Here is a 13568-nt window from a genome sequence, read left to right as displayed (position 1 = left end):
GCTATCTGTGCTCTGGGGGAGTTCACAGGAAATCGCATAGTCAAAATCGGGCATAGCAAGGATCTCACCGTGTGTATGCACGATTACTCTTTTTTGTATGACTAATGTATGAGAAGAAGCTTCTTTTCAGCAACAATATAAGTCAAGTACTTTGTTTTAGTTGCTGAATATAGCTATACAAAGTTCCAATCAGTTAGAGAATGGTCACTTCAAAGAATATAAAATATATATCATATATGGTACCGTATCAAATGGTATAAAATCCTACAGGAATTTCATAGACATGAAATATATAAGTATAATGTTCCTGCTTGAACCCATCCGCAGAATGTAAGATAAATCCATAGATAGCTTGTATATTATTGGTAAATGGCTGTAATAATCAGAAGCGTACAGACCTTGTAATATAATTCAGACACCTGATTAATCATGTCTCCTTTCAAATGGATGGAAGCGCTATATGCTGCAGTTTCATAGGCTACTCTCGACTCTCTTGGTCTTAGTCTGGCAGTGACAGCTGTCTGCTCAGAGTGGCTCCCAGCTCACACAAGTATCCTGCAGCCGCAGTCAGTCACAGACAGGTGCGGTCGACTGGCGCAGGGTTCCCACAATGGTGAACAGTTGTGAGCAGGTGCAGCAGACTGACACAAAGTTTCTGCAGCAATATTAAACCACAGACAGGTGCGGTGAGCCAGTATGGGATCCCTGCAGCAATACGCAGTCGCAGGCAGGTGCAACAAACTTGGCTTGTGGTCTTTGGATTCAGGGTACAGTGGGTCATAAAGCAGGGAGCAGCAACACGTTTAGCGCTGAGAAACATGATTTTGTTACCCCAATAGGACCCAGCAGAGCAGTTCTTTCTTGAATCACAGCATTTACACTTTACATTTTTGGGTGAAGACTATATATACACCTTGATAATATTTTGGAGAACTTTCTCATTCACTACAGCTTTATGACAAGCCGTTTTCTGGTACATGTCCACAACGACTTCCAAGGATTTCTCTGCAAAAGGTACATAATTTAAGGCGACCCACTCTGCCTGAAACACATAAAATAAAGACACATGGGGACTGAAGTCCATAATCACAGAATGGCAATTGCAGTTGTGTAAATGACATATGGTTTCATGCACGGAGTAGCTGCACAAGAGGCCCGTACACAAAGACAGCAGAATGAAGCACTTTGCATGCTTATAGAAAGAAACATCTCTACACAAGGAAACACTACTGTCGGTTTTCCAGTGTACAGAAGAAGTTTTGTTTTCACTATTATTATTTTCAGTACAGGGCAATTTTTAAGGAAACATCACTCACCGGTGCAAAAAGTTGGATCTATTGTGATTCCATTTTGTTGCAGAACAAATAGAATGAGAGAAGTTAATTAAGATACATTCACAAAAATACACGTTCATTTTAGCTGTGAGCATATTAAAGGTATTATTTTTTGGATTGATCCAGATTTATTGATTTAAAAAGTGAATTTGATTAATTGATTTATGTACAGGGAAATTAATAATAATTAATTATGTGGATTTCCATAACCCAGGTGCGTCTGTCCAGATTATTTGACTGATGTGCATAGGTGAAGCTTCCTATGTGGCAATTTGTATTTGTAGGAGACAGGTTATTACGCAGCTGACACCATGAACAAACACACTTGAAAAGGTACCAATTTCCAGCAACGAATTTACAACAACAAAAAAAACAAGAATATATTGAATTTAGGATTCAGGTATTACAAAAAGTAGCCATTTATTGAGAATCAAAAGTGTGAGGAAAATATAAGCGGAGGTATAAAATAGTTAAGAAAATTGTGAAAATAGACACAAAAGTGCACATGGTAACACAAAGGAAAATAAAGGGGATAGGAAGCAAATATCACACCCAGGTAAACACCCTGTAGCTGTGACATAATACCAGATATAAATACCTTTAGAAGGACTCAGGAAAAGAGGATACAACGATCACCCATGATTAACACAGCGTTTTGGAACAGGGAAAGCCATTATCAGATGGGGAAAAACCATAGGCAGAGTACTCGTACATACCTGATTGTATTTGGCATTAGCAATGTGCTTTGTTTCTAGTTTTCCATACTGGGGAGGCTTACAAGAGAATTGTACGAAAGCAGACAGCTGGTCAAAGATTGCAGGGTACATTATCTGCATGTTTTCTGCTCCTACACAGATGGCCTAGAATGGAAAAGAGACACATTTAAAACTAAAAGCTAAACTAATATCATGATACTGGTGTACATTTATCTATATGTCACTCACTGAATAACAGTAAGAGCTATTTAACTGAAAGGAGTGTCAATTGGAAGTATATGTTTTTATGTTTAGTTTCTTGCCGATACATTTTATTCAGTATATGAGAAAATAAGTTCCTTTATTGGACAGGTACATTTTCTGTTATTTAGATATTCTCTACAGTGTACACGTTAAAGGCAATCTAAGAGAACACCATGACTCAGTGGATCAGAATACAAACTAATTGTTCTTACTGTCAAAATACATTACAAAATATAATGAACCAATTATAGCATTATAATAAAATAATTACTGTTTCGGCTTTTTTTTCATTTTTTCTTAATATCATAGAATACGAACAAACATTTTATGGCTTAGTCCTACAGCACTGAACTACTAAATATTTTCTGGTGCAGTGCCATTTATTAACGGAAATGCCAAAAAATTACATGCAGATAAGCTCAACAGTCACCTTTTGAAGGACATCCAAGGCTGTAAGCACAGAATCCTGTAGGCTTGTCAACACTGCTTCAGTGTAAGAGGGGAGGATGAAAGGAGAGGCATCTGAGCTTATAGGCACTGACACAGCCCCATGTAATATAACCCCTAGCTTTTCTAGATCATCCATGTTAAAAGCAGTTTTGATGTGCTGATAAAGAGCTGGGAAAATCTGAATTAAAGCTGTAAGGAAGGGCTGACTGGGGATAAATGTCAGTTTGTCACTTGTAGCTGGTGGCTTAGTACTTTCTGAACCAATCCTATACCAGGTGTTCCAGGCTGCCCACCAGAGAGCAGAGTCTTCTATCTCATCCATGGCTATGGGCTGCTCAGAGTTATTATATCTACCAAGTCTTTCTCCTATGGAATCAGCTCTTGCCAGTGGTCTCCCTGGCCCAGTAGCCGTAACTGGCCCAATTAGAGCAGGGACAGTAACTGAAATACCAGGCAGCGACTCCGGCTTGTCCATTTCTCTGGTTGGGCTAACAATTTGCAAAATTTCCTGAAAGCTTTTGAGGGCCGCTAAGGAGACTTCATTATTCTTGCTGAGAGCTGCTGATTGGATGTGATCGAGAAGAACATCCCAGGCCTTTGAAAAGTCACCTAGATCGAGAACAAAGAAGATCAATAATAGATGTAGCACTAAACATGGGTTAATTAAGGCATTTATTAATGTAAAGATCACAAAACAGTAATAAAAACATATAGTGTATTATTACTATGCAGAAATCCTAATGAATTGCAGTGGCTCTATATGCTGTGTATAATTTGAGAGTTATATGTTCCCAGACAAGGAGTGACATTGTCATTTTATTTGATTGATAGGACCATATTCCTAGGGGTAATGGAGCACAGCTAAAGTGGACTGCACTAAAAGTTCTTAATTTCAATCTAAACAGAAACAGCAGCAGTTTGAGTATATTCTTCAACAATCTAAAGTAGATAAAAATATAGTTTTAAAACAATTTACCCAACGGTTGCAGCAGGTACCGCCTTGTGTTAAATATTCGGGCCACTCCAGCTAGAGTTAGAACCCAGGTCTCGGCCCATTGTTTCTCTGCTGTGTCCCTGGAGTGATGAATGAGGATGTTACCACCTCCTGATTCAATCTTCTCCTTATCAGCTGTTGTGGAAGACTCTCGCACTTGGTCTAAAAGGTGGAACAGGACCTAGAACAGTTGAAGAGAAAACAAAATCATGTTTGAGTATTTGCGGCTCCGAAAAGGGGCGTGGCCTATCAGAAAGGGGACGTGGCCTCGAGTGGATGGCACAATCACGAGCCACACCTCCAATTTTCATTACAGTGGTGGCATGGCTAGTGCTCTGTGAGCTGCTGGCCATGACCCCAGTCACTCTGCCACCAAGGAATAGTCTCCGTGCGCATGCGCACAGCATCTGTTCACCGCTGCTCTGGACTGAGAAGAGCAGCGAGTGCATGAGCCTCCCAACTGCCCCCCCCCCCCCCCCCCACCGCGGGACACTGCGGCCCGTGAGAGGGACAGCGGGACAGACCCAAAAAAAGGGACTGTCCCACGAAAATCGGGACAGTTGGGAGGTATGTGCTGATGATAATTTAGAATAGACTGCTTGATAGAGCAAATAAAAAATTGCCCCGTAAGTATATATGGGTTAATCTTAGCAAAATAAAAGGGCAATCAACTAAACATTTTTAAATACTGTCAGTCTTTGGGGGGGGGGATTCAATTGTTTTACACACAATTAGCCACTAGATGGTGCCCGATGCTTCTGCTCGCAGCCAGACGTGCGGGAGAGCTGAATTGAGCTAAGAGTGACCCATTTGGGTGCCCATACGCCACTTTGGTCTAGTTTAGCCGTTATACAGAAGATCGGGTACATAAAACAATTGACTCCCCCACCCTTAATTTTAACACCCATGCACACTATTTTCAATCAGTTGTTCTGCATGAGTAGATGTAGGACCTACACAGCCTACTGACAGTATATCAAATACATTCTGATGCACCAAACCTTCATTTCTATCAATCCATTTATTAGGACAAGGAAATGCAATGTTGCAGGGAAGGCTTCACAACAATGAATATTTGGGCTAAACATGAGAATTTATTTGCTAGTTTCCTAGAGTAAGGAGCACATGTAACCAATATTGCCAGTTGTTCTTATGAACTATATGATGATGATCAACAGAGGTGCTATCCTACAACTGTATCATTGCATTTGTCATCCAGAAACAGTAATTCTAGACTGAGCAAACAGATCAGAAACATAAAATGCTGGACTATGATGGGCTTAGTGACAGACATACAGTACTGGAGGGTTATACTGTATTTACACTGCATGTTGACACTTTTATTTTATTTTTTTAACTATATGCGGACTAGGGCCTGATTCAGAGAAATAAGTGAATGCAGCTGCAAGTGTGATTTTCTCCGCAAAGCAACTGCAGATATCAGCAACTAAAGCTGCCGTCCAGAAATGAAAAGAGACGCCCACCAGAGCTACTGCATTCTTTCGCAATTGCGTACACATATGCAGCCTATACACAAGAAAAAAGGAACCTCGGGCTGAAGCGTAAACCTAGGGCTACACAGACTGGACCCGGCAGATGTCACGCAGACGTCATGTTTTTGTACGTCAGGTGCACGCCTCGAAAACCGCCATGGTACACCTGCGTTTTTGCAACCACTCCCCACTAACACCCCCAAGCGACTACTTCTGGTCAATCACTTTGTGAAGGAATCCTTATTGTCTGCGGGTTTGCAGCGGCACCTTGACGCATATATACCAATAATCGCTCAGTTCCACAGAACATCGGCTTTGCATACTTCTCTGAATCAGGCCCTATATAAAGTAATATGATGCAAAATATTATGTACAGCAGGAGTATCAACATGCAGCTCTCCAGCTAATGTGGATCTACAAGTCACAGCATGCCCTGGCACAGTTTTGCTATTAGGGCATGCTAAAACTGTGGTAGGGCATATTGGGATATATAGTTCAACAGAAGCTGGAGGGCTGCGTGTTTAATAATCCTGATGTACACTGTAACTTATGCTATGCACGTCAGTAATATGACACAATCAGTTTGTTAAAATAATAATAAAAAGGTATCCCCCATAATCTACTCTTTGTATTGCAGTTCTGTAATTGAGGCTAAATTCGCATACATAAACACTCCCTAGCTTATTCCCAGTTCATACCTTCCAAATGACAGTGTGCCATGTTGGATGCTGCAGCAATGTTCCATGCGCCCCTATTGTAGAGAACAAGGTCTGGCCAGCACTTTTCCTGACAGCAGGACGTGTGTCAACACACAGCTCTCCCAATTTGGCATAGAGGCAGAGCCACAGGCAATCAAATGGAGGAGCGGGGTGGAAAGGCCGGTTTAAGGTGACGCCTTTCTCTTTTGCCTGCATCTGAAGCAGATTTTCCTCCCTGTTCAGTTCTTTTTCTATATGTTCTCCTCTTTGGAAGAAGTAGTCTGAGATATTCCACTACAAAAAATTAAAACACAGTTAAAATGCAGAACAAATATACATACACTTAAACTATTCATATACCAACAACCCCTCTCCTGTAAATTCTTATGTTGTGTAGACTTTAAAATATTTGTAAAACAATTTATTATAAATGGAAATTTTGGCATACAGTGATGTTTATAAAATATTGTATATATTCTAGGGATAACAGAGTCATTACTAGTTGCATTGCAGAGTAGCTTAAGACACACAGGTACACGCTGTTCCACTGTCTCATCACTACAATGTAGTCACACAATAATGGGATCAACATATTCTCTTGGTCATACAGATGTGTCCTCATACATGTAGCCTCAATACGCCATACAGCGCAAGATGCCTGGAGTGACTGAACAGCCACATGCAGCTCTGCTAACATCGGATGTCTTTTTTTGCAAAAAAATGCATTGTAATCACAACGCAATGTGACTAGGGTGCACAAAGAGACTGTGCTGATATATTTGATATAGGACACTTGTGTATTGTGGCGTGACTGAGTCTGTGCAGTATATGGAGCAGAACAGAACTTGTATTGAAAAAAAGCTGCGGCTACTAATTTGTATCACTTTGTGTATTGATTCAGAGACTTAAGCTGGGTACACACTTATAGATATATCTGCAGATCAATTGATCTGCAGATATATCTATAGACCAGTGATTTTCAACCTTTTTTTACTCGCGGCACACCGAATAATATTTTAAAATTGCCAAGGCACACCATCAGTTCCCCACAGAAAAAAAATAAAAAACAGACACTGGCCCTCACAGTAATAAAAACAACACACATACATTGGCCTACACAGAAAAAACAATCGCATTGCTCCCCACATAAATCCTATTGCTCCCCACATGAATTATTCATATTACTCCCCCCATAAATCCTTAAATCCTTATTCTCCCCACATAAATCCTATTGTTCCCCAACTGAGAAATAAAATAACAAATATTAGCCCCTACCGGTCACCTGTCTCTCAGAGGCGGGGGTTGTTCATAGTGGAGTGCTGCGAATACTGAGCAGCGGGCGGGCGGGCAGGTGTGGAAGTGGGTGGGCAAGGAAAGCTGTGTATGCAGGCAGGAACTGGAAGATGTGTATGCAGGCAGGTGGGCTGGCTGGGTGGTGAGACACAGCGTCCGTGACCTATGATATCACACCGCCAGGTCTTCAAGGCATAGGTCACGGTCGGAGCACGACTGATCCTCTAAGAAGAGCCCGGGCCAACAGTTCACTCTGTAGGTGAAGGAAGCTGCTCTGGCTCCGCGGCACACCTTGCAACTGGTCACTGGTTGAAAAAGCCTGCTATAGAGGGACAGGGCAGTGTGTTGTGCATACACACTGCCTGATCTGTCGGGACCGACAAAACGAACTGGGCGTTTACATGTGCCCACCCAGTTGTGCTGTCAATCACCCGTACACACAGGTTGATGCACCAATATATCGTTGGATATATTAGTCGTCGACTGTGCTGCAGGCCGACGCGACGGCGTTCACAGACATATCGCTCGTACACACTGGCCAACGGGCCAGCGATATATATCGGCAAGTGTGTATTAAGATGCATTTTTAGGCAAAAAAGGTGTCTTATGCTAGAAGATTCTCATGCGACATGGTGTGCCAAGAGGGGCTTTTTGGCGTGACTGCAGCAAAGATGTATGAGGACACATCTGTACTTCATGCAGTACAGTTGGCCAAATATTACACAACACACATGATGATGCAATCATGTGATGATTAGATGTCCAATCATATCTGAAAACAACTAGATCAATGTCAGATTTATTCCTGGGGGAAAAAAAGCATTTTAATCCCATTCTGGGGCTGACTGAGTTACTAGCGAAGCAAAAAAAAGCAAGTAACTTTGTATCTGGAACAAACCATGTTGCAATGCAAGAGGTGCTAATACATTTTCACTTGGACATCTAGGTCTTGAAAAAGGGCCAGGCTGGGCCCAAAATGTCGACATGTGTGCATTTGACATGATGTGAGTTTTCAAAAATCATCTTGGATTTTAACCTTAAATAAAACTGGTGAGTGCTCTCTCTTTATTACTTGGAGATAGATAGATAGATAGATAGATAGATAGATAGATAGATAGATAGATAGATAGATAGATAGATAGATAGATAGATAGATAGATTTTATTTACCGTATTATTTTTTGCATGCATGGTAAGTACTGGCTGCATTTGCATGTAGCCTACAAACACTGGACAGCTTTATTTTTACAAATTTAGATTTGAGTTTGGACACGCCCCACTCAAATCTAAATTTCTCTGCACATTTTAATTCTGCCCCACCTGCAGTGCAGCATGGTTTTGCAAAGGTGCAAATTTATTTGATCTTTTTTGTTTTACTTTAATGCAGAATCAGCCTCACAGTGGGCCGGATTCAGACGCAGTCGCAACTGAAAGACTGTCATTAGACTGCACCTGCGTCGTGGCTGCACTGCGCATGCGCCAGGGTGCCTTTCTATGCTTTTGGCAGTGAGGAATCAGTCGAAGAGTGATTGACCAGTAGTGAATGTTTGGGGGAGGTATGCAAAAACTAAGCTGTGTCGTTTTTCAGGACATGTCTTAATGTGCAACTTGTCTTGTGCACATAGAACATGGCACCAGCATAACAGCCCCCATGTCCGCTGAGGCACTCAGGAAGTCTATGTTCCTTGCATCTGTATGCAGTTGCTGAGAACGTTGCAATGGCTTTGGTGGGTGTTTCTGTTCACTTGTGAGCGGTTGCTACCCTTGCGTTTTCTCGCAGTTCTGTCACTGAAAAGGATTGCTGCTGCGTCGGCACTGCGACTGCATTTGAATCAGGTCTTGTACAATTGTTGGACAGTATGGTCAAAACCACCAAATCTGATAAATAGGATCTGCAATTGTGAGGTGAGCATCAGAGACAGAACAAACTCACCAGCAAACCAATTGATGTTAAACTAATATTCAGCTCTTGATTCTGAAGTCCAAAGCTCCCAGCCACATCTACTACAATCTGCAGGCAAGTGCAAGGCATTGTGGGAAGAAAGTCTGTCACGACCAACTGAAGGCACTGGAATGCAGTCCGTATCAGGGACTCTCTGAAGGAAATATTACACATGAGAAGACAAGGCAGTGTGATACAAACAGTCCTCGGGTGTGTAGTTATTATTCTTCATACTCACCCCTGATCATTTCTTATTGCCCCTATAACTCCTAGAACCAGTGGCCAGCCAGGTCCTAGACTGTCTCCTTGGTTCTGCAGGATTTGTAGCACACACTCCAGCTGCTTAAGCCGAATATCATGATGATTTATAGTTGACAGCTCCTTCAAGGGGTTTAACAAAAGTAACTGCAGCCTCTGGGAAGGGATCACAAGAAATCAGGACTGAAAGATATGCTCGTTAAATGTAAACATTTTAAAATTTACTTTTATTAAATGGTGTAATATTCAACCTTCACAGAATGTTGTTGGCTACCTGGTTGTGAGAAAGCTCAGGCTCGTGTTTAAAAGCCAGTCCTGATTTTATTAGGGATGTTAATGCTTCAGCTCCCCATTCTCTCATTCTCAAGTTTGGATGCTGGCAAACCTGCGTCAAATAAGAAAATTTAATAAACAGCTACTTATTTATTTTTTAGCAACTTGATGTCAAATGCCCTAAAGAAAAGTTACAGGTGAAATTACCATAGTTACCTCAGTTATATTTGTTGAAGGACAGACACTCTGCACTCACTCTGTTTTTGTATTAGAACATGCTAGTCACAAGGACCCAGAGTCTGGAGGGAGGTGTGACCTCCAACCTGACGTGCTAATGCAGCCATCTTTACTGTGCAAGAGTGTCACAGCACTACTTGACGTCAGACGCCCAGATTTCTGCTATTATCCATTGTTTCATAGCACTGCTGTTAACTTCTGCATTACCACCATGTTCCTGCATTAACCCTGTACCTGTTTTTTACCAATAAACCCAACATCCTGGTTTAGGACTCTCTGCGTGGCCTAACGGTCACTTTCACATTCACTGTCACCTATTGTGACCACCATCTTAACAGGCTATATAGCAACAATATTAACATGGAGGTTTAAAACAAACATACTTACATTTTTTTAAAAGAATTGGTAGTTTTCTTACAGTATACCCTTTTCACATAAAAGTAATTCTGCTACAGTACTCTAAGGGGGGGAAATGTTATTGTTTTCTGCACCAGAGCTCCCGTCTAAAGAGGCGGGAGATTGTGGGGCACAATTCAATTGCTTTTTTTCTTCACGTTGAATGTGCAAAGACAGGCCGCGATTAGCAGAGAAAAACTGCTAAATCCAACTAAAGTGCTGGGCACGATGCGAAGAGTGCCGTTTGGGCACCCAAACGGGTCACTTTTCACTTATTTCTGCTTGTCAGCATGAGGGGCTGCGAGCAGAAATGTCAGCGCTGGCATTTGTTAGCACCCAAACGGAACAACAATTAAATTGCTCCATTGGCGCCATTTACGCCAATGGAGCAATTAAAAAGTGTGAAGACTGAATACTGCTATTATACATATACCAAGGTAACCAAATCACAAAGAGTGACTGAAACTACTAAGCCTTTGACTCTTTTAGAATACTGAGGGGAATCCAGATATTTTTCAAAAGGCAAAAAAGTGGCACATGATCTCAAAAGGAGTCACAAGGCGTTAGCATTATGACTTGAGCACCAGCATGAAATGGATGGCTAGTCAAGCTAGAAAATATCACCATCCAATAACAGCCTGACATGTGTATTGTGTTCACCCTGTGACATTAGAGTCACTATATAGAGAATCAAATTGAAGAAATTGTAGGTAGTAACAAGGGCCATATATGAATCACCTGAAGCCTGACATTTGTTCACCACTATTTAAAGCCACAAAGAGCATTAAAATGTTTATCTATTCTCACCATCGATACCACCCAAAAATCATTCTTATACACTGTATATCATTACCAAACTAGACTACTGCAATTTTCTCCTTGTGCCATTCCTCTCACCTTTATCTCCCTATGGCAATCTATCCTTTATGTTGCAGACCATCTCATTCAACTCTCTCACTGCTCTGTGTCACCACAGTGCCTCCCCTGTGATCTCTACATTTGGGTCCCTATGCCAGGGACACCTACGGAGGGTATATATAGTCAGCAACAGCACTCAGGTATAAAACCAGGGTTCATAGGATTTTATACCTGAGTTCTGTCTTGGACTGTGTTTATTTGGGACACACACACACACACACACACACACACACACACGTTGACATTCTAATTAATTCATCCCCCTCAGCAGTCCTGTGAACCATGAGCTCCAATTAAACACTACCCAGTAGTCCTGTTCCACCATAAATGCCATGAGCACCTAAGTACAGCCACCAGCAAAGAGGTACAGCATCAGCTGAACACACCACAAGAAGCAGGCAACTCCAGCTACCTGTGAAGAAACCTGCCTGCAGCAGAATGAATTGTCCTACAACTGTATTCCACATAGTGGTGCACTGCCCCTGACTCCATGCTCAGCCTATGACGCAACAAAATTCAGTCTGGAATTAATCAGAAAGAGCAGGATATAAAGTACAGTATATATTTAGAAGCTACAGAACTGTTTATTTGTTGCCAGAATGATAGAACAGATCTATATGTGGCCACTAATTGGATGTCTTACGGCCCTTGAGGCTGATGTACTGTAGATCAGAAAGGACATTGAAAGGCCCAGTACTCAGATTTATATTGGATTAATACGTGAATACAAAAAAGCAAACACTTTGCCCCATCAACACCCCAGGAGCATGCTCATTGGTAACATGTCTATTTGAAATATTTGTCAGCCTTAGAAACAAAACACACGTGTAAAAGATAATACACATAAGATGCATGCCATGCAAACGTACCTTCTGATCAGGACAAGAGCAAGCAGAAGAGAAATACAGAACAGCCCATGAAACAGATAACAAGAAACAACATGAATGCACTATGCATGGTGCTAAGTAGTAGTGTACTCTTAATCATGTTATATCACACTAGCAATAATTCAATTAGACCATAACGCTGCACAAACAAATATATCACTGAATATAGAGTACAGAGGTTCCTGCTGATGTCAATAACTTCCTAACGGATTGGGAATAAAATGGAAGCCGTTGTCTATGCCAACGAACCTAGAAAGTATGATCAAGATCAGATACTCTGTAAAAAGACTTATGGGAATGACTTATGTAGTGAGTGATGACATCATGTAACAGTCAGGAACACATATATACTGTACAATGAGAACCACTGTTCCATCAAGCAAGCACTGAAGATATCTTTGAGCAGCATATATTAGACCAAATATTAGTGTCAACTAATAATTCTTACTAATAAAAGCATAGAAGCTGCATGATAAACATGATTAACATATATTGCATACAGGAATATTGGGACAGCTGACAACTAGAACATCATTTTCTATACGCTTAAAATTCAACATAACATATTTGACTTAAAAACTAAATGAAATGAAGAATTAAGACTATTGTGAAAAAAATAAAATCACAAAATGAATATTATTTCCAAATTCTATTTGAATTTTCAAATCATTCCAAATGCAATGATTGCGTAAACTCTGCAAATGATCTTTCATTTATTTTCAATTTTATAATAGAAGTTTTATTTATTACATTCTTTATTTCAATTTTAGAACAGACAATAACGAAAAAGCAATTTGCATAGGTCAGAAACCGTACAAAGTAATTCAATCTTTAGGTTCCTTAAGCCTTCCCCAGCTTACATGAATCTGCTAAAGTAACTAATAAATAACATGACAATAGGTACATATGAGTAGCAATATATCATTCTATCTACTATATAAAAGCAAAAATTTGTCCTTCTGTCTTTCTATACAAATCCACAGTTTACAAGTGAAGATGTTGAAACATGGCCGAGGAAACTAAAACAATTTGAAATCCCTAGCACCCCTAGGGGAGGAGACAGCAGCACAGAGTATATCAGCAGACAGCATAACTCCGGAATTGCTGGAGCAATGTACTCAAAAATTGGTACACGTATGCCTTACAATCTGGGGACAAACACTGTGGGGGAAGACACCCCTAGGGGTGAGGCAGCAGCACTGAGTATTTCAGCAGACAGCATAACTCTGGAATGCCTGCAGCAATTTACAACAAACTTGTTACACGTATGACTTACACTCTGGGAACAAATTATGTGGAGTTCAGACACCCCTAGAGATGGGGCAGCAGCACAGAGTATGTCATCAGACAGCATAACTGTGGAAGGCCTGGAGCAATTTACAAAAAAACTTGGTACACATCTGACTTACAATCTGGGAACTAACGCTGTGGTGGTTA

At 41.0% G+C, this 13568-nt stretch overlaps 1 protein-coding gene across 3 annotated transcripts in view; it reads right to left on the bottom strand.

The window, feature by feature from the left end:
- Positions 1–13568, bottom strand: part of MON2 (MON2 homolog, regulator of endosome-to-Golgi trafficking) — a 257814-nt gene that overhangs the window by 78362 nt on the left and 165884 nt on the right. For 2 of the 3 annotated variants that reach the window (XM_063927724.1, XM_063927726.1), the window contains 9 exons: positions 9695–9805; positions 9401–9576; positions 9154–9316; positions 5929–6222; positions 3720–3918; positions 2724–3352; positions 2051–2194; positions 1317–1334; positions 914–1042 (listed from right to left, as the gene is read on the bottom strand). In XM_063927724.1, the coding sequence (XP_063783794.1) occupies positions 914–1042; positions 1317–1334; positions 2051–2194; positions 2724–3352; positions 3720–3918; positions 5929–6222; positions 9154–9316; positions 9401–9576; positions 9695–9805 (1863 nt within the window). The remainder of the gene's footprint in view (positions 1–913; positions 1043–1316; positions 1335–2050; positions 2195–2723; positions 3353–3719; positions 3919–5928; positions 6223–9153; positions 9317–9400; positions 9577–9694; positions 9806–13568) is intronic. The other variant, XM_063927725.1, reaches the window with a different exon arrangement.

Source organism: Pseudophryne corroboree, chromosome 6, assembly GCF_028390025.1.
Source record: "Pseudophryne corroboree isolate aPseCor3 chromosome 6, aPseCor3.hap2, whole genome shotgun sequence".
Taxonomy (NCBI): domain Eukaryota; kingdom Metazoa; phylum Chordata; class Amphibia; order Anura; family Myobatrachidae; genus Pseudophryne; species Pseudophryne corroboree.
This window is presented reverse-complemented; position numbering and strand designations above follow the sequence as displayed.